The sequence below is a fragment of the Pelophylax lessonae genome (assembly GCF_965119305.1).
Source record: "Pelophylax lessonae genome assembly, chromosome: 1".
NCBI classification, from domain to species: domain Eukaryota; kingdom Metazoa; phylum Chordata; class Amphibia; order Anura; family Ranidae; genus Pelophylax; species Pelophylax lessonae.
Genome location: NC_138768.1, coordinates 435,037,125 through 435,059,878, shown reverse-complemented (window position 1 = coordinate 435,059,878; position 22,754 = coordinate 435,037,125). Strand labels below are relative to the sequence as shown.

Genomic DNA, 22,754 nt, shown 5'->3' with positions numbered 1-22,754 from the left:
GTTTAATTAGCATTATAGTATGCATTTTAGTTATGATAATTTAAATGTGATAAAAATAATACAAAACATTTTCTGTGAACAAAACACCATTCTTGGGGGTTCCTAACAGTCATACTATACTATGTGGGGGAATTAAATAGGTTAGCACCACTCCTTGTCTTTAGTATGACAGTGATGCTCAGGTTCAGTAAGGCTGCCATTGATTCCTTATGATCAAGGCAAACATAGACATAACATTATTTGGAGCCTGGTTTAAAAAAGTAATTTATTTGTATTACCTGTTCTTTCAGTCAACCTTTTTTTAATTTTATTTATTTATTTTTTAAAAGAGAATAGAATTAGACATTCTGTCAGTTATTTATTGCTGTATGTACATGGGCCAATACTGTACAATCTTATTTAATCCCTTTTCCTAGAAGCAAAATCAATTTTGCCAAAATCAATTTGCTCATTCCTAGAGGTCACCAATAGCAACCTCCATGTTTCTGTTAGGAAAATCAACATTTCTTTAAAAGTTAAATTACATGTAGGAACTGTGACCCAAGAACTGCAAGCTTTCTGTTGTGTTATGCCCCATACACACGTGCAGATTATCTGCAGACTTTTGTCTGCAGATTTACCTTTTCTATGTAGTGCAAGGGCCTGCCGGATTGCATACAAATTGAAAGTGTTTAGGTTTGACCTCATATTATATGGTTTTGGTAAGTCTGCAGACAAAAGTCTGCAGATAATCTGCACGTGTGTATGGGGCATAAGAGATACACACATTAACTTGCATTCAACAAGTGTCTACACTGAGAATTCATGCATGAAAGCAATCATTCTTTCACGGTTCTTTTTTTATATAGGTTTGAACTTGGTTCATTGCTGTTAGTATTGACAATTCTTACGTCTGACATTTTGATAGATGCAGCTCATTGCTTGTATCTTTTTAGCCTCATTTGTAAAGAAGTCAAACAGCTGGTAAGATAGTGGCTATATAATGCCCAGATTATTTAGCTCACCTACAGGCTTGAGGCAAATTTTAGGAAACAAAATGCTTCTTCAACAATTAACCTGAATTCAGCAATACATTTATCCTGCCCAATAAAATAACAGCGACCCCCCCCCATTTGTAATGTTTCGGTTTGGTAATGTTTGTTTGGAAATTGTAGCTTCCAGTATATTTTTAACAGCACTCACAACTTTTTTCCCCTGTAGGAAAGACTGGGGAATAGACAATTTTCTCTCTCCAACATTACTACGTAATATGAGAGGGAAAGACATAAAGAAAGCCATCAGCTTTCACATTAAGCGGAACCAGTGTATTCTTGAACCAAGACAGAAGGTAAACATCCATAATGCTGCCCTTACAAACAGGGTAATTTTGTAGGAAACCTGGTCATGTGAAAGAATTCATATTAAGCTATTGTGATACTGTTTAAACCGGATGTGCTTCTCTGGTCCAGTGCCTCTTCATGAAATCTTCAATCTGCAGCAGACATATGCCAACCTATGTGTAGCGCCCTCAAGCGTTTGCTACCAGTGGTGAGAGTAGGAAAAATATTGGCTCTCAACCTAATAGATTAGACCTGAATCATAAAATCTGGGTCAGGGTTACTAGAGGCCAGACCTGGAAGACTCATCCTCTCTGGTGCCTCCCCCTGTTTCCAGAAAATTGGAGAATGTTCCAGAACTAGTGGGTGGAGGATAGGAGAGGCTGCCATGAATATTTATGGGCCCTCAGCCAATCCCCAGGAGTGGGCCTGGCAGGTGACTGGGAAACCCATAAATTGACATGGGCCATGCCAGCAAGGGAGTCGGTAGAAGATGGAGATGAAGTGCTGAGGGAGGCTGTCGGTGGCCCTTGAGGGACTTCTTACCGGGGGGGGGGTTACCTTAAGTTGGAGCTCGAAGGTTGACCTGGAAGGATCTAACCAAAGGAGGCAGTTGGAGGGATTCAAGCCAGAGAGGCAGTGGAGAGAGACAATGAGTAGATCAGCATGGTGGAGATACAGACAAGGGCTGAGACTGCCATCTGTAGCAGGTCTCTCTTGAATACAGCGGTGTGCCAAGTCTTCATCCATCCTTGCCCTAGGGAATCTCCATGTGTATGTGTCAGTCAGGCAAGACTGAGGCAGGGAGACAGTCAGGAGGACTGGGAAGGAAAACAGCCAGGTACAGCTGGTGGCAGTCAGGTGGGCTAGCATTCTGCAAGCACGTGGAGCTGGGATCAGTGGCCACAGGACAGCAGAAGGAGATGTATCATGCTGTTTATTCCAATTGTGCTACTTTTGTCAAAGGGAATGTGAGTTCCTGCCTGTAATTGGCCTTTGCTGAACTAGCAATAAAACTGTTACTTCCCTCAAGAGTGAATCAGGAGGAGCTGTACATAGAGGAACCAAGTGTGTGCAGGTAGAAGGAAGAAGAGGATCTTTGTAAATAGGGAGGAAGTTGTCCCTTGTCCTGTGTTCTGGACATTGTCAAGTTGGACATCCCATAATTCCCTACCCCATCCAAGTTATCATCCCCTAATAAAATAACCTTTGTGTTTTCATTACATACATAGTTTAGGATGAGGATTTTAGGATGAAGCTTTTTAGCTTCCTAAAAGGGTGGCATTCTGACCTCAACTAAAAGGCTTGCATTCTTTAATGACCACCGAGGGGCATCTTTCTCACTTATTCCCAATGACCTAATTTTAACAGGGTTTCCCTGAGACCTGATAATTATTTGAATTACACTCTGGGGTAAAAGATGTTGAGAAAGGTTGCACTAGATGGATGCCATCACTAGGTCTCTTCAATATGCAATGCAAGCAAATCATAGCTGGAGCGAGGTATCACCAGGGTGGTGTACATAATTTCCTGAAAACATCATAGCACCCTGCCTTAGTACTCCACTCAAGAGCCTTCAGTCCTGATGCAAGCAGTGGGCTGGTTCTTCGATGAAATTATGCAAATACCAAAATGCTTTGATAGGCAGATGTCAGTTTTGAGAAGTTGATATTCCTTGGCAGAGTGCCCTATGTAATGCCCACATTGATAACTGAAAGATCTAAAATCTATTGCATGAAATGGGTGGGTCAAGGATAGTAAGGCTGAATGGAAATGAACTAGATGGTGCTGGATGTCCTGCAGCCAGGAAATGAGGTGGGCATTATCTGACTTGCTTCAGCTTCTAATGAACATTGTGAGAAGGTGGCGGACAAGGGACTTTCAGTCCCGGGCATGCATCTGACATCACCGTCACGTTTTGTAAAACAACTTTCTCAAAGGATGTAGCCTCAGACAAGGAAGCGCTATTTATAGCGAACTTACGCCCTTTCTCTCTTTAATATCGGCGCCATTTTACCTCATGGCAAACCTCGCTCATACTAATGGAACTGGGTACTGTGTTTTGTTTGGATTCCTGCTGGGGAGATCTGACTTCCAGTTTTGTCCTGGTGACCAGTTACTGAGACAAATTGTGAAGAAAACCAGAAACAAAATAAAGCGGTAATCTCATAACATGGGGTAATGTTCCAGTAACAACTATTAAGGAGGGCAATTCACCTCTCTTTATGGGGATTTCCCTTCACCTCCTGTTGTATCTCTGTGTCAACCGGACACAAATTGAAAAAAAAAAAAAGCTTACAAGCAATTTAACCCTCCCTACTTTATCCAAAACTAAAAAGAAACATTTAGGCTATACCATTGTTTTTAACCTTTTTTTTTACAGTCATGGCACTCTTTAGATCTGTGCACAATCCCAGGGCACACAAGTCCTAGGGCTTGTTCACACCAAGAGGTGCTTCCGAGCGTTCCCACTTTTTTATGCATGCAAAAAGGTGCCTGCATGCTTTTAATAATTACACAGCACCTAAACAGTACAGTACCATGTGTTTTAGCAGGCACAAATGTAGGTGCATTTGCTAGATGTGTGGGGGTGTCATTAAGAATTAATGGCACCCCTGTGCATCTGCAAAAAGTACTGTATTTTTGTGTGGCACAGGAAGATTAGTTGTAAATATTCTTCCCCCAAATCCCTCCTCCTCAAACAACCCCCAAAATCCCCATCCCCCCAGCAGCAGAGAGAGCCAGGAGGTGTGGGTTGTGCTCTATCTCCCCCCCCCTCCAGCTCCTCTCCCTCCTGTACATTCCCATGTGAGTGCTCCTCCTGTGTACAGAGGGGGCAGAGAGCTCAGCCTGTACCTCCTCCCAGCTCTCTCCTCCTCTCTGTACTATTTCCGTTGAAACAGAAACCTGTGCTGGCTGCCTGCCTGCCCACGTCCTACTAACCGATGTCCTAATTGGTTGCTAAGAAGTTGTCGGGGGGGGGGGATAAGCTCTTTGCCTCCTATGTACACAGGAGTTAACAGAGGATTGCTCACATCAGGCTGTTGCCACAGCACCCCTGAGGACTCCTTGTGGTTCCCCGGGATGCCGCAGCACCCGGTTGAAAAACTTTGGGCTATACATATCCTTTAAAGCTGAACTATAAAAATAAGTCACCGTCTAATCCAGTTCTATGTTCATTAAAAAATTGAATGTAGCTGGCAGAACTACCTGAATCTACTTTAATCAAATAGATTTGTGTGGCTTTCGGCGAGGTTGCCAACATCCCTTCATCTTTTAACGAAAAGTTGAAAATAGTCATAGTGGGACTTTAAAGGCAACTTACCTTCACTAAAAATCAATTTACTATTTATTAAAATCAAACTAAATATGTAAATGGAGTATCTTCACATATAATTACAGAACATGTATAAAACCATGTAAGAATTCCTTCAAATAAAGTTATAACATCATGTGATACAAATTAAATGGTATTCCCAACAGCTGATTGTCAACCCGCAACCATTCAGCTAGGGAATCCAACATGTTTCAAAATTATTTATGCAAACTATCTTTTATCTTATTTTCTTTTTATAGTTTTCCACAGAATTGGGGAGGCATGCTTTGATACACTAATGGTAGTCTGACATACCTTTGGAGTAATAAATGAGATGCATTTTAAATAATTGAGTTTTATCTCAAGGACAGACTCTGTATTTTTTGATCACCACAAATTATCTTTAAACTCTTTGTTTAAAAGTGGTTAGTACTACTCTATATATGTTTTGTACTATGGCATTTGGTGACACATGCCTTGGTATATATGTGTATTTTGTGTATGTGTCTGTTTACCTAGAGACAGGTATATGGAAACTACATACGGTATTGTTTTTTGACAATGGAGCATTTGTTCTGAGCTATGTCACCTATTGTCATCAGTTGCTTGTTAACATGTACCTACTTTAAAGTGGTAAGAATTATTTTTAATGCAAAACATGTGTTTTGGTAACAAGAATATTGATGTTGTAGAATATTGATGTTGTATTGAAGAAACACATAATGTGGTTTTAAGCAGTATGATAAATGTATTAACGTGAAAGCAAAATATAAAGGCAAGAGGCATAATATTATTGGGGCATGGGAAAGGAATGAGTGGGTTCTTTTTTCATTCACTATGGAAAGCTAGTTCAGCTAATGTTCTGTAGAAAATCGATAAGTAACTATCTTTCTTATATATTTTGACTTACTTTAGCAACCTGTATCTGCAGCTCAAATCCGGTTACAATATTTAAAGATTCTTGGAGATATGAAAACCTATGGAGGGAAAATTTTTAATGCTACATTAATGGTATGTGTTTTAAATTTTGAACTCAGTTTGTGGAGTATACATATTATATGTACAAAGGCAAAGGCAATTCAGTGTAATGTGCAAAGCATGATTTAAGTTTTCTGTGGAACTACGAGCACCTCTTTCTGGTAAAAGTGATTATAAAGTCTTGTTTAAAAAAATAAATAAATAAGAAACATGTTATACTTACCTGCTCTGTGCAGTTGGTTTTGCACAGAATGGCCCGGATCCTCCTTTTCTCGGGTCCCTCTTCTGTGCTCCTGGACCCTCCCTCCTGTTGAGTGCCCCCACAGCAAGCAGCTTGCTCTGGGGGCACCCGAGCTGAGTCACAGCTTCCTGTGTCCATTCAGACATGGAGCCGTGACCCGGTCCCACCCCCTCTCTCTCCTGATTGGCTGACTGATTTTGACAGCTGCGGAAGCCAATCGCGCAGTGCTGCTGTATCAGCCAATGAGGAGGGGAGTCCCAAGCTGCTGAGAAACTCCTGCAACATCGCTGGATAAAGATGGGCTCAGGTAAGTATTAGGGGGGCTGCTGCACACAGATTTTTTTATCCTAATGCATAGAATCTAATAAGATAAAAAAAAACCTTCTGCCTTTACAATCCCTTTAAGAAATACATATTATATTACCATGCAATTAGCCATAACAGACACAAAGGCACTGTATTTTTACTTATAGTTCTATTACAAAGCTTTGCAATATGCCACTAAATATGGCTCTTTGTCTCAGTTGACTTTCCTTTTGTCAAAACCTGAAGGATTTCGTCAAGGGATGACCCTTACCTACGCACATCACTAAGATGCCCAGAACCAGCTATGTAATATGCTGTGCAATAAAGTCCAATCATACCTGTGTTTTATACACAGATTGGTTGGTATTTTATTTTGTTTTGTACTTATATAGAACCGTCAATTTACACATCGCTTTACATATATATTGTACATTCACATCAGTCCCTAACCTCAAGGTGCTTACAATCTAAGGTCCATAACTCACATTCATACATACACATACTAGGGCCAATTTTGACAGGATCCAATTAACCTACCAGCATGTTTTTGGAGCGTGGGAGGAAACCAGAGTACCCAGAGGAAACCCAGAGGAGATGCAAACCGATGACCCTGTGCTTCTAGGTGGAAGTGCTAACTACTTAGCCACTGTGCTGGTAGATGTCCTAATATGGTGTAAAATGATGAATAAAATAAATGTTTTAACCAACATGCTTAAATGTAGGCAGTTAGGTTACTAAATTTAGTAAATCCCACAACTCGGCTTTTACAATACCACAAGTCCCAAAAATTTGCAATGTTGTCGGTTTATGTTAAATTAATAATATTATTTTTAGTATTACATCTCATCAAGTCAATGTGGGCTCCTGGTGACCGCATGGATAGTGTTTCTCCAGAATGGTTTTTCTTTTGTTTGGGGATTATATCTTTGCAACAGCAAGCTCATAATTTCTGTGACTATATCCATCCATCCACCTTATAGGTAGCCATCCTCTTCTCTATATCCATCCACCTAATTGCTGGCTAGCCTCTTCTTTTCCCTTTAACTTTTCCAAGCATAATTGGCTTTTCCAATGAGTTAGTTCTTTGCACGATATGTCCGGAATAAGGGTTCTATCTGTTCTATTGCACTGCTACCAACACCCATAAGGCAGGACACTCGTGGACTCATGTAGGTCATTTAGCACTTAGATATATTTTTATCTCTGCTTTCTCCCTCTATACTCCTGTCTCACAGCCTTTTATCTTTGCAGTGTATGGTTCTAACAAGTTTAGCTTAACTCTCCCTGAGTACAGTAGCAGTGTGGTATACTGACTTTGTTCAGTGAGAAAATCATAGGCCTTCTTCTTAGAGGATCAAAGACTAGGAGGCATCAAGAAGGACATAAAGGTCCATGTCAGGGGTATAAAGTAAACATAACCTGAAGATTGTGGTGCCACACAGGTAAGGGAGTAGAGGAAAATGTTTTCCACTTATGGAGGAAGGAACACAATTCACATAGAGAAAAAGAGGGCTTAAAGAGGATTAAATGAGAAATATGACCAATGCTTTTTTGTTACACTTCTCTTGTGGGTCACAGGAGTGCGTTTACTACTGCTCTCCTGTGACCCAGAATCATTTGACAGTGGACTAAAGCCCATTGTTGGCTGATGCCACAAAGCTGTTCCAGATTCTGAAAGGATCCCAACCTTGACAGCTGGCTCTGGCTCTCAGTACTTGGCCTCTCAAGCCTGGAGCTCCAATGACTGCTTGAGAGGCAGAGCAGAGAGCGGTGACTGACAGTCACCGCTCTCTGCTCAGAGCTGACCAAGAACTGAGCGATAAGTGGTCATTTGATTGCTCAATTCTTAGGCTTGAGGCCGGCAGGGGACAGCTGCAGCATGGAGGTGAGTATGTGTGTTTTTTTTAACAACCCCAAACTTCTTCTTTTAGTATGAGACGGAGTACAATCCAATAATGGAAAGGAATTCTATAGTGGAGAAGAGTATGGCCGTGGGTTAAGTAATACATCCAGAAAGTATTTCATATGGAATAGCAATCCCATATGTTAGGCTACAGAAAAATACCCAGTCAACTCTAAATAAAAGCACAATCCGGTGCAAGAATGTCAATAAAAGAAATATCTAAATTTTAGAATAGAACTACAGGGGAAAACCCGAGTAATGAAACTGCTCAGGTGGGTGGGCACTATCTACTAACAATTAAATGACCTTGAGATCTGCCACTTAAATGGAATAAAGACTAAGAATGTCTACTATGTATTGATGTAGAAATAGAAGAAGAATGGGGATGTTCCACATAAAAATTTTCCCAGCTCTAAAAATCAAATGAAAAATTTGTTAAGGCAAATTATTGTGTAACAATTTGCTATAAAAACAGAGGTTTTTTAAAGTGGTTAAAGGGAGGGGAAAGCTACCCCCCGGGGGAACACAGTCACTATTGCTAGCAGCTTTAAAAATCCTATGTAAAATCTGGGAGGCTGGTTGTACCAAAGTTACACAAAGCCAAGACTCAAGTTTTAAACTGTCTAGGGCCGATCTTATCTGCACTCTAGTTGCAGTCTTCACACTGATCTGGCCAGATCAAGGGGAATGGATGCCCATTTTATTTATTTATTCCCAGATAGGATCAGATTGGAAGTAAAAGGGTGTAAACGGACACAATTCCATTTAAATCTGCTGCTCCATAGAGGAGAATGAAGGGTCCAATCAGGCCTGCCTGAGAAACGGACAGGCGGACCCCATCGGAACACTCATGTGAAAGGGGCCTGAAAAGCAATACGCACCGACAATGGGGGAGAATACACAGGCAAGGAAGTGGCCTCATACTTGAAGAGACAAAGAATAGTACACCCGAAAAACACACCATACACTCCTGAACAAAATAGTGTAGCAGAAAGGATACATCTCACTCTTATAGAAATGGCCAGGTGCATGTTGTCGGATGGCAATCTACCTCACAAGTACTGGGGAGAAGCAGTCATGACTGCAACTTACCTACAGATCAGACTACCCTCAGGAGTCATTAAAAGTACTACAATTGAAATGTGCCATGGATCAAAGCCTAGCACAGGGCACATCAGAGTGTTTGGATGTAAAGCAGTTGTCTATATTCCAATGAGAAACGATCCAAGCTGGAGAACAGAGCCATAGAGTGCATTCTAGTAGGCTACAGCAATCAAACTAAGGGTTACAGAATCCTACACCCAAAGACTGACAAAGTGACAATAAGCCATAGTGTTTATTTTGATGAGAGCCCATCACCAGAAACACTGATCCCTGTAAGCTGTGAAGTGAATATGTCCAACAAACCAGAAGTAAAGGGTCAACCAAAGCGAAAGCACACCAGGAGTCAGAACAAGAGGAGGAACTCAAAGTGCCTAAACAAAGTTCCCCACCAGATCCTGCCTGAAATCAGAAGATCCACTCGGACCACAAAGGGGATACCACCCCGTAAGCTGTCATACATTGTTAAAACACACAGTATACTGGAACCAACATCCTGGGAAGACATAGAAGAACTGCCAAAACGTAAAGCCAATAAATGGAGAAAGGCAGCAGAAGAAGGATTAAAGTCAGTTCAGGAAAATAAAACCTGGACACTCACAGAGCTCCCTCTATAGGAAGTAAGTGGACTTTTAAAGTAAAGCCAGACGCAGAAGGGAATATCCACAACTACAAAGCCAGCCTAATTGCCAAGGGTTACTTACAGAAATTCAGTGAAGATTACAATTAAACATTTGCTCCCATTGTGAAAAACCATCAGAGCGCTTCTTAGCGTTGCAGCCGGGAAGGGCATGCAAGTCATACACCTAGACATTCAAACTGCTTTCCTATATGGAGACATTAGAAAAGACCTCTACATGGAGCAACCACCAGGGTTTGAGCAAGGAGACAACCTTGTGTGTAAACTTCAGAAGAGCATTTATGGTCTTAAGCAATCTGCAAGGATGTGGAATGAGAAAGTGAATAAAGTGCTTACTAGAGAGGGATTCTCAAGAAGTAAAGCAGACCCCTGTCTCTACTCCGGGAATCAAGAAGATAGATGTGTATACATCCTTATCTATGTCGATGACATAACTTGTTTTGAACAAGAAGAGAAAAACAATCAGATAGTTCACAAGCTGAAAGAAAATTTTCAAATCAAAGCTAGGGAACATTAGCTACTACAGGGGAATCCAAATAGAGAGAGAAGGTGGAAGTAATATTTTCAACCAATCTCAGAAAATCGACGAAATCTTGGAACAATACCATATGCAAGATGCAAAGGAAGTGAAAACTCCTATGGAACCTGGCTATCAAAAGAACAATGAAGCAGATAACTTGCTATCCAACCATGGCCTGTATCGCAGAGCAATTGGCAAGCTGCTATATGTTGCCACTGTGACAAGACCAGACGTAGACGCAGCAGTGAGCATACTATGCAGGAAAGTCTCAGCTCCCTGTCAGCATGACTGGAACGCAGTAAAAAGAGTGATGCAATACCTCAAAGGAACAAGTCAGATGAAGTTACGGTTACCAGCAACATAAAATCCAAAACTGGTCAGATATGTGGATGCTGACTGGGCCGGGGCCGGGACTGCACAGAACACAAATCCACAAGTGGATTATTCTTCCAGTATGGAAAAGGAACCATAATTTGGTCTAGTCGAAAGCAAATAACTGTTGCTCTATCTTCATCTGAATCAAAGTACATTGCAGCAGCACATGCATGTCAAGAAGCAATATGGATTTGTCAACTTTTTTGTGGACATTGGGGAAGACATGTGAAAACCAATTCCCATTTTTGAAGACAACCAGGGACGTATAAAGCCTACACAATCAGAAAGGGTCAATCCTAGGACCAAACACATCAACGTCAAGTATCACCTAGTGAGGGATAATCAAGAGCAAGGTGTTATTGACATTCAATACTGCCCTTTGTTAAAGGAACGTAATAATTATATCCAGAAAAGCCGAATATAATTTGATAAAGCACATGCTGTTGAGAAGGGGTGTTGGAAGAGCAACGGCAAGTACTGTGCCTTTATACTGTATGCATTAAGCTCCTTGAGGGCAGGGACTGATGTGAATGTGCAATGTATATGTAAAGTGTTGCGTAAATTGACAGCACTATACAAGTACCTGAAATAAAATAAATAAAATTATACCTGTCTAGGCAGCAGGTGATGCTGTAGTATTATAGTGTAATGTGCATGTAAATCCATGATATGAGGAAGCATCATCTTTCTCTGTATATGGTCTTGTTTGTGTTCTCTTCCTGTTTCCAATGCTGTAAAAGATGCTTTGCAATTCTCCATGCAAGTAAAGCAGCTATATGTATTCAAGAAGCTACCAGCGCATCATTTCAATACTCATGCCAACATGACACAAATGGTTGAATGAAAGTTACTGCAAGCACTTATGAGAACACTAGCATAGATACCATTAACTTGGCTGTGAATTAGCACCAGGAAATACAAGACCGTTTAGTAGTAAATTACCTCAATGTATTGGTACGGGTTAGAATAAATGTTGGTATGAGAATGAATAAGCATACAGAAGATAGGTTCTGGTAGACAGAATAATCATTCTGACAAAGTAACTAAGAATAAAGTTCTATATCACTAGACTGGGAGTAACTTAAGATTCAGCAAAGTCAGCAATAAACAGTGCATATAAGCATTAACTGCAATGTGAATAATTATACTATAACTAGTCTAGAGTGCACTCTAGGAGAATGGCTAGGATATGGTGGAATGTCCAATGAGAGGTTCCTCTTAGCATAAGCATTAGGTGAAGGTCTCTGTGTAGCAGCTGTAAAGGGGCAGTCTTCAGTCCTAACTCTTCAACCGGCTAGCTGGGGCCCAATTGTACCATTGATGCACATGAGAATAGTTCCACTCAAGCCTGCAGGCAGCAATAAGGCTGCGAGATGGGTGTATGATCAGTTCGTAAAGGGTTTCGTTTTTTTCTCTAGATAGTAGATAGTAAATCACCCCAGCAGCAGCTCACCAGTCCCAGCAATATTGCAGCTCATCATCCAGTCACCCAAAGCGTTTAGTCCACTCTCTGCTCTGTACCCAGGTGACTCTGGCTGTCAGCACTTCAGATCCCACTCAGGCCACTGTTATGCAGCAGTGATGGTGCACCCTGGGCACCGATGTGCTCTCTCTGTGCTCTCTGATGGCAAGGAGAAGCTGTGTCCTGTACAGCCTAAGAAAATGCAGCTTTTTCCCCTCCTCCTGGCTATCTCCTCTCTAAGAAATGTAGTTCAAAAGCTCTTGATCTCTCTTTCTCAGCAGAAGCTCCCTCCTCTTGCTGAAATAGCTGTTACCAGTTCAGCCCCACAGGGCGCAATTGTCCGTTAAAGTAACACAGTGCCAAATTGCAAAATAGGGCCTGGTCAGGAAGGGGGCAAATCCTTCCGGTCTTAAAGTGGTTAAAAGAGCAGCTGCGACCAGTGTTTCTTTCATTCTTAGCAAAGCACATGACTACATGTATGTATGCATTACTTAGTTTTAGTAGCCCTAAATGATATTGTATAGGGAGGGTTCAGTCGGATGTTAATGTGACCAGCTTTACACATTAGGTATTTGTCTGCATCCTATTTACCTTCTGTGCTCATCTTTTTGAAGACTTAAAGTAATTGTAAAGCTTCATTTTTTTTTTTTTTTAAATAATAAACATAATACTTACCTGCTATGTGCTGCTTCCTAGGGGGGCACACCTGCGAGCTCGCTCCCGAGCTGGACTGTGGGCGTCTATGGACAAACACATCGTGGCTCAGCTCTGCCCCCTGCTCTCTATTCACAGGATTTGATTGGCAGCAGCAAAAGCTAATGGCTCCTGCTGCTGCCCCTGTGAACAGACAAAGAGGACAGCAGACAGGTACAGTGCTAGATCGAGATTGGACTCAGGTAAGTATCCAGGGGGGTAAGGTGGAGATACAAATACAGGGAATCCTACATTAAGGTAAAAAATGTCCAGCCTTTAGAACCACATTAAGCACTTCCAGAATGCACTGTGCATCATAAGCATTGTCTTTCTGTGTTTACACCTACATTTGCACCAGTGGAGGCATTAGGAGATAGTGTACTATTTTTTAAAACCTAGGGATTTTTTTTTTCCACTATGTTCTGTAACCTGTCAATAAACTACATTCACTGGTCATATGATAGATTCCAGGAAAATACAATGTTGTGTAACTTCTTGACCAGCATGGCTCTCTGTAGGTAGCTGCAATCTATGTTCCCTTTAATTATAATTTTAGGAGAACCCATTTGTCATTGTAGATTATTCCTTATTAATGTGGCATGTCATAACAACAATTTATTTACTTTACCATTTTCTCTTGTCAGCTGCAGGACAGAGAATCATACGTCACACTTCTAGTTGGAGCAAAGTATGGCATCAGTCAGATTATCAATAACAAGCTTAACATTATGATAACTTTAGCCGAATTCTCCAACATAAGCAGGATAGAGCTGACGCCGGAGTCTGAGAAAGTGAGCCTAGTAAAGGTTTATCTACAGGATGTAAAGGTGACTTTATTGTATTAATGTTATACTATGACTGACCCTGAATTCACTTCCTTTTCTAATGCTGTGTACGGTATTTCTAGTCTGCCAGAAAAGATAAAAGCTGGAAGAAAAGAGCATATCTAAAGATCAATATCTACTAAATATTAAAGCTGAACTCCAGGCAAACAGCCACATACACATTCCACATACATTATAAAATCCATATACAGTGCCTTGAAAAAGTATTCATACCCCTTAAAATTTTCCAAATTTTGTCATGATACAACCAAAAACGTAAATGTATTTTATTGAGATTTTATGTGATAGACCAACACAAAGTGGCACATAATTGGGAAGTGGAAGGAAAATGATAAATGGTTTTCAAAATTTTTTACAAATAAATTTGTGAAAAGTGTGGCATGCATTTGTATTAAGCCCCCCCTAAGTCAATACTTTGTAGAACCACCTTTCACTGAAATTACAGCTGCAAGTCTTTTTGGGTATGTCTCTACCAGCTTTGCACATCTAGAGAGTGATATTTTTGCCTATTCTTCTTGGAAAAATAGCTCAAGCTCTGTCAGATTGGATGGAGAGCGTCTGTGAACAGCAGTTTTCAAGCTCTTTCCACAGATTCTCAATTAGATTTAGGTCTGGGCTTTGACTGGTGCATTCTAAATTCTAATGCATGAATATGATTTGATCTAAACCATTCCATTGTAGCTCTGGCTGTATGTTTCGGTTCAATGCCCTGTTGGATGGTGAACCTCCACCCTAGTCTCAAGTCTTTTGCAGACTCTAACAGGTTTTCTTCTAGGATTGCCCCGTATTTGGCTCCATCCATTTTCCTATCAACTCTGACCAGCTTCTCTGTTCCAGCTGAGGAAAAGCATCCCCACAACATGATGCTGCCACCACCATGTTTCATGGTGGGAATGGTGTGTTCAGGGTGATGCGCAGTGTTAGCTTTCCGCCACACATAGTGTTTTACCTTTAGGCCAAAAAGTTCAATTTTAGTCTTATCTGACCAAAACATCTTCTTCCACATGTTTGCTGTGACCCCCACATGGTTTCTCACAAACTGCAAACAGGACTTCTTATGGCTTTCTTTCAACAATGGCTTTCTTCTTGCCACTCTTCCATGAAGGCCACATTTGGGGAGTGCACGACTAATAGTTGTCCTGTGGACAGATTCTCCCACCTGAGCTGTGGATCTCTGCAGCTCTTCCAGAGTTACCATGAGCCTCTTGGCCACTTCTCTGATTAATGCTCTCTTTGCCCGGCCTGTCAGTTTAGGTGGATGGCCATGTCTTGCTAGGTTTGCAGCTGTGCCATACTCTTTCCATTTTCGGATGATGGATTAAACAATGCTCCGCCTCCGTGAGATGTTCAAAGCTTGGGACATTTTTTTTATAACCTACAGTAACCCTGCTTTAAACTTCTCTACAACTTTATCCCTGACCTGTCTGGTGTGTTCCTTGGCCTCCATGATCCTGTTTATTCACTAAGGTTCTCTAACAAACCTATAAGGGCTTCACATAACAGCTGTATTTATACTGAGATTAAATTACACACAGGTAGACTCTATTTACTAATTAGGTGACTTCTGAAGGCAATTGGTTCCACTAGATTTTAGTTAGGAGTATCAGAGTAAAGAGGCTTAATACAAATGCATGCCACATTTTTTACATACAGTATTTATTTGTAAAAAAATGTTGAAAACCATTTATCATTTTCCTTCCACCTCACAATTATGTGCCACTTTGTGTTGGTCTATCACATAACACCCCAATAAAATACATTTATGTTTTTGGTTGTAACATGACAAAATGTGGAAAACTTCAAGGGGTATAAATACTTTTTCAAGGCACTGTGTACGAGCTGTTGCCCTGCCAAAGGATTTGTTTCTGTCTATCCATTTCTCTGATTTCCACAGCTCTGCCACACAGCACAACTATCCTGAAGATTTAACTTTTCCTGACTGCAGGTACTGTAAATAACCCAACCAGGCCTTGTTCCTCCCCCAGCCCGTGGATTTGACAGTAAAGGAGTTTGCTCTTTCCTATCACCATGCTGCTTGCACTTTAGCACAACTGATTGGCTCCTGGTGCTGCATCTCCTACTTCTAGTCTGAGCTCTGCTGAAAATTGAAAGGGTGAAAGAATTTGATACCAAGTCAAATTCGGGTACTTACGCTGCTTACCTTTAAAATAGTACATTTAATTATTTATTAGGTCAAATTCATACCAGCTGTGTGTGATTATTTTTTTTTTTTTTTATATTTCTTTATTAATAATTTTCCACATACAAAAAAGTTTAATTCAAAAACATTTCCTCTTAACAATTTTTCCAATTCCAATTGTGATGCATTACAGCTCGTTGGTATGCATTGTGCAAAAATGCAACATGTCCAAATTTCCATACTCTTGCATTGGGATTGTGTTGGACAAGGGTGCTCAATTTAGCTGGTGAAACAAGACATCTGTAAATACAGAGATGCATTCATTTGTGTCTTTTATATCTACCTGGAGTTCAGCTTTAAAGTAAAATTCTGAAAGAGGGGCTAAAATATTGTATACACAAATACACATTACCAAAAGTATTGGGACGCCTGCCTTTACATGCACATGAACTTTAATGGCATCCCAGTCTTAGTCCTTAGGGTTCAATATTGAGTTGGTCCACCCTTTGTAGCTATAAAAGCTTCAACTCTTCTGGAAAGGCTGTCCACAAGGTTTAGGAGTGTGTCTATGGGAATGTTTGGCCATTCTTCCAGAAGCGTATTTGTGAGGTCAGGCACTGATGTGGGACAAGAAGGCCTGGCTCGCAGTCTACACGCAAATTCAACCCAAAGGTGTTCTATCGGGTTGAGGTCAGAACTCTGTGCAGGCCAGTCAAGTTCCTCCACTCCAAACTCACTCATCCATGTCTTTATGGACCTTGTTTTATGCCCTGGTCCAAATCATTTGGTGGAGGGGGGAATATGGTGTGGGTTTGTTTTTTAGGGGATTGGGCTTAGCGCCCCTTAGTTCCAGTGACGGGAACTCTTAAGGAATCAGCATACCAAGGCATTTTAGACAATGTCATGCTCCCAACTTCAACTTTGTGGGAACAGTTTGGGGATGGCCCCTTCCTGTTCCAATATGACTGCGCACCAGTGCACAAAGCAAGGTCCATAAAGACATGGATGAGCGAGTTTGATGTGGAGGAACTTGACTGGCCTGCACAGAGGTGTTCTATCAGTCCTAAACCCAAACTGATAGAACACCTTTGGGATGAATTAGAGTGGAGACTGTGAGCCAGGCCTTCTCATCCAACATCAGTGCCTGTCCTCACAAATGGGCTTCAGGTAGAATGGTCAAACATTACCATAGACACACTCCTAAACCTTGTAGACAACCTTCCCAGAAGAGTTGAAGATGTTATAGCTGCAAAGGGTGGGCGAAATCAATATTAAACCCTACAGACTAAGACTGGGATGCCATTAAAGTTCATGTGCGTGTAAAGGCAGGCGTCCCAATACGTTTGTTAATTTAGTGTACATTTCAAAGCATGGGGGTAACTTACAAAAGGCACACTGTGTCACAAGGGAGTCATTTATACACATGCATCATTTTTGCATGTACAAACATAAAATACACACCAAGTTTATAAGGAATCTTTCTCAATAAAAATATGAGGCTTCTATTTCTGAGCTCCTTGTGAAAATGCTAATTGTTTGGCTTTTGTGATAACACAGTGCGCATAACAATAATGTCAGAGTAAAGTCCTTACCTAAACACTTGTTCTGGGTCAATTACTTAACCACTTGCCTGCTGGGAGGGTTTACCCCCTTCCCGCCCAGGCTAATTTTCAGCTTTCAGCCCTGTTTCACTTTTTCACACAAATAGAGCTTTCTTTTGGTGGTATTTAATCACCGCTGTTTTTTTTTTTAAATTTGCGAAATAAACTAAAAAAGGCTGAACATTTAAAAAAAAAAACCCTTTTCATAGTTTGTTATAAAATTTTTCAAACAGGTAACTTTTCTCTTTCACTGATGTGCGCTAATAAGGCTGCACTGATGGGCACTGATAGGCTGCACTGATGAGCACTGATTGGGCGGCACTGATGGCCATTGATTGACACTGATAGGCTGCAATGTTGGGCACTGAGGAGGTGGCACTAGTGGGCAATGATGAGGCTGCACTGATAGACAGCACTGATGGGCACTGATAGGTAGCACTGATGGGCACTGATAGGTGACACTGATAGGTACTGATAGGCAGCACCAATAGACAGAACTAACAGGTGGCACTAATAAGCACTGATAGGTGGCACTGATAGGTGACACGGATGAGGAGTAGGGATGATCGAACTTTTGAAAAGTTCGGTTCGACCAGAACACCCGAACTTCCCGAAAGGGAAAATCCGGGTCCGGATTCCAGAACCCCATTGAAATCAATGGGACCCGAACTTCGGTATTTAAAAAACACCATTTTGAAGCCCTAAAACCCAATAAATGCCCCTAAAAAGTGCCTATTAATCACACAAAAAAAAGTTCTTAAAAATTGTCGTTTTTGATAGAGAGCCAATTATTGAAAAAATTATTGAAAAAAAAAAAAGAGATTTCTTTGGATTTAGTGTCTGCGGGGTCTAAAAGGTGTACCTGTGAAGTTTCAGCTCTGTAGCATGTCCAGAACGAGAAAAAAAAAGATAATTTTTCTTAGAATTTTTATTAGCGCAGGGATGTGGCTGTGCTCCTATCACACCTATATGTGTGTATGTGTATATATACATATATGTGTGTGTGTATATATACCCCTATACAGAAGTTCAGATGTTATGCCTGCTTCCAAAGACGCCCAAAAAAACGCCTGCAACAACACACCTGGGCGTTTTTGTTGCAGCCGTTTATTGGGCATTTTTTGGGTGTCTATCAAGTACCTGGTGTGGAGGCCAATGGAGAGAGGGCTTCCCTTGCGGCTAAGTTCCAGACTCCCCTGAAAGTGAGAACAGGAGGAGTCAGGCTCAAAGTAGCACAGGTCGCCTGTGATGTTGATTGCAGAAGAATTCAGAAAGGTTTCTGATGTGCGAAGTAGTGGCTGCAGCCAGGTGGCCTCTGTGAGAGGTGCCAGGTCTGTGTTTGCACTAAGGCAATGGGAAGAGTTCAGAGCCGGGAGGATACCAGAGCAGACAAGGTCAGATAGGGAAGCCGAGATCAGACACAGGTAACAGGAGAGAATATCCAAAGACAAGCCGAGTTCGGGTCAGGAGACAAGCAGAATAGTAAGGACAAGCCGGGTCGGTAACAGAGAACTTTCAGGAACAAGGATCACAGGAACACGGTACAAGCTGAAGATCAATCAGCAACTTCAATCACTGGCACACTTCCTTATAAAGGCCCATGTGATGTGCTGGCTGAGATGCTGGGTCCTAGAGCCCTTCTCCTGCCATTGGTGTCCTGACTGATGCTGGGTCCTAGAGACCCTCTTCTACCACTGGAGCCCTGATAGCATCTTTGGAGGCAGGCATGACATCTGAACTTCTGTATAGGGGTATATATACACACACACACATACAGTTGTGTTCAAAATTATTCAACCCCCACTGAAATTGATTGTTTTGGCCAGTTTGACATTGATTTTGATCATTCAGTCATCCTGCTTACAATTAAATCAAAGAGGCACTTGTAGGTCAGACAAATATAACACAACATTTATAATGAAATAACCACAAATGTCTTTTCTGTGCTCACATCATTATCAGTTTTATTCAACCCCCAAGTGACATTCAATCTTAGTACTTAGTAGAACATCCTTTTACAGTTATAACAGCTTTTAAACGTGAAGCATAGCTTGACACAAGTGTCTTGCAGCGATCTACGGGTATCTTCGCCCATTCGTCATGGGCAAAAGCCTCCAGTTCAGTCACATTCTTAGGCTTGTGCACTGCAACTGCTTTCTTTAAGTCCCACCAGAGGTTCTCAATCGGATTTAAGTCTGGTGACTGTGATGGCCACTCCAAAATGTCCCAGCCTTTAATCTGCAACCATGCTCTAGTGGGCTTGGAGGTATGCTTGGGATCATTGTCCTGTTGAAAGGTCCAACGTTTCCCAAGCCTCAGGTTTTTGACGGACTGCATCACATTGTCATCCAATATCTCCTGGTACTGAAGAGAATTCATGGTACCTTGCACACACTGAAGCTTCCCTGTACCTGCAAAAGCAAAACAGCCCCAACGCATGATTGACCCCCGCCATGCTTCACAGTAGGCAAGGTGTTCTTTTCTTCATAGGCCTTGTTCTTCCTCCTCCAAACATAGCGTTGATCCATGGGCCCAAACAGTTCTAATTTTGTTTCATCAGTCCACAGAACACTATCCCAAAACTTCTGTGGTTTGTCCACATGACTTTTGGCATACTGCAGTCGACTCTTCTTATTCTTTGGAGACAGCAAGGGGGTGCACCTGGGAGTTCTGGCATGGAGGCCTTCATTACGCAGTGTGCACCGTATTGTCTGAGCAGAAACTTCAGTACCCACATCTGACAAATCTTTTCTCAGTTACTCAGCAGTCACACGGGGACTTTTCTCCACTCTACGCTTCAGGTAGCACACAGCATTCGAAGTCAGCATCTTCTTTCTGCCACGACCAGGTAGCGTTTCAACAGTGCCCTTTGCCTTGAATTTGCGAATGATGCTTCCTATGGTGTCTCTTGGTATGTTTAACATCTTTGCAATCTTCTTATAGCCATTGCTCTTCCTGTGAAGAGTAATCACCTCTTCTCTTGTCTTCCTGGACCATTCTCTTGACTTCACCATGTTTGTAACCACACCAGTAAATGTCTAGAAGGAGCTGAGTATCACAGTCATTTTAAAGCTGCCTAATTGGTGCTTATTAGGCTTTATTGCTGCTCCCTGACATCCACAGGTGTTTTCAATAGCTGATTGAAAACACTTCAATGAACCTCTGTTCTTCAGAGTGGTAGTCTTTAAGGGGTTGAATAATTGTGTCAATGAAGAATTCACAAAAGAAACATTTACTACTGTATTACAAAACCAATTGATGTCATTTTAGTTGCATATGGTTCTAAAAAGTCCTTGTAGGATTTCATTCTGAATACAATTACAAATGTACACTAAATTCCCTAAACCCTTTACAGCATTGGGGGGTTGAATCATTTTGAACACAGCTGTATATGTATATATACACATACACACATATAGGTGTGAAAGTAGCGGAACCCAATCCATGCGCTAATGAAATTATTTGCAGGGATGTGGCTCCGCTCCTATCACACCTATATGTGTGTATGTGTATATATACATATATGTGTGTGTGTATATATACCCCTATACAGAAGTTCAGATGTTATGCCTGCCTCCAAAGACGTCCACAAAAAAGTCCAATAAACGCCTGCAACAAAAACGCCCAGGTGTGACAGGAGCGGAGCCACATCCCTGCTCTACTAAAAATTCTAAGACAAACAATATTTTTCTTATGGCGGTCACCCTGACATGGATGGATTCGGTCACCCTGGCATACAAGGAGCGGAGCCCCATCCCTGCTCTACTAACAATTCTAAGAAAAATTATCTTTTTCTTATGGCGTTCACTCTGACATGGAAGAGTTTGGTCACCCTGGCATAGCAGTCAGAGTCAGTTCACCCTACACTACGATCCCCCTGACACTTAACACTTTCCCTACAGAAACTAGATTATTGAATCTAACTATAGTGGTATATAGTACCCTAACTACACTAGATATCCCTTTCCTCACACTAATAATTGCTAAATGACATTTTTGCAGCAGGAGTAACAGAACTGCTTCCACTCTCTTCCACAGCCTCTCTATTACAGTGCTAGAGATTTGGCGGGGCTATGTTATATACTGGGGGGCGTATTCACTACTGATTGGCCTCTGGACCCATAGTCACTCCAATCACATTCCTAGTGTAGAGCTATTTTGATCACTCTTGGCAGCTACTGGGGTATGATGATGCCACCTGTGTAGTATTTAGGAGCAGAGTCTATATAATCTGTGTGATCAGGACAGGATTTATAGTAAGCGCCAGTGCCTCCACTCAATCAGGGCTTGTGATTAGCAAGTGAAATCCCAATTGAGAAAACATATCCATATAGACAATAATCCACACAGGTTGCCACAAACTGTCAGGTTTTTTGTTGGCAAGCAACGGTACCAGGGTTCGTCCCCGTGGAGGCCCCAAATACAGTAGAACCTATGGAGGCCACAGGGAACGAACTGGGAGTTGCTCAAACTCCTGCTACCCCAGTCCAGACCCCAGTTGTACGCCCTAAAACAGGTGTGTCACACATACCTGTTAGACCCATGTTGGAGTGGACAGGACCTCCAATTAAGGGTGTGAACAGGGGGAATAAAAACAAAAATAAAAGGGGTACTACTAGAGGGGGTTCCCAGGGAACGGGGATTCTAACCCACAACCAGTATCAGGCCTTGGCCAACAGATCTAATGGGGTGATGGATGATACTGGGCCCAAAACTCCACTGAACCCACCTAGACAGCCTTTTTTGGGGCGAGGCAGGGGCAGGGGGAGGGGCCGGAGTCGACCATACAACACCCAATACTCACAACCGGAGAGACAACTGTATCGAGAGAACACAGGCCCCGAAGAGGAGTACGGGCCGGAAGGAGGATACAGCTCCAAAAAAAGAAGGAGAGACTGGTAAATGAGGGGATATTCAACATTAGCAGTGTAACTCTAAATAAATGTGAACTCCATATTTTGGACCAAGGGCTTAAATGCGCTCCAAAAAAGCCCATCAATAAATTTAATACCTATATTGATGTACATAAGTATATTAGAAAAGTGAATTTGAAAAAACACTTTCTAAACAACCCCATCACATCAATCAGCAATAGGAATAATGGAAGGATGATAAATAGTGGTCTACGTAATAAATCCACTTTTAACCCACCAGTGAGTAACAACCACTGTGTGGAAGTATTTAAAAATCTAGTCCTACGCGACCTGCAGGCCTTGGAACCTGGGTTTGAAATAACCAAGAAGTATAAACATATACAGGAAGGCCTAGATTCGCTAGAATCTCGTAAAGAGATTATCATCCGCCCAGCTGACAAGGG

General features: G+C 41.6%; 1 protein-coding gene across 1 annotated transcript in view; it reads left to right on the top strand.

Annotated features, from left to right (window-relative positions):
• Positions 1-22,754, top strand: part of FRMPD1 (FERM and PDZ domain containing 1) — a 293,024-nt gene that overhangs the window by 256,688 nt on the left and 13,582 nt on the right. The window contains exons 11-13 of the mRNA XM_082269596.1: positions 1,201-1,327; positions 5,548-5,643; positions 13,496-13,678. Of these exons, the coding sequence (XP_082125722.1) occupies positions 1,201-1,327; positions 5,548-5,643; positions 13,496-13,678 (406 nt within the window). The remainder of the gene's footprint in view (positions 1-1,200; positions 1,328-5,547; positions 5,644-13,495; positions 13,679-22,754) is intronic.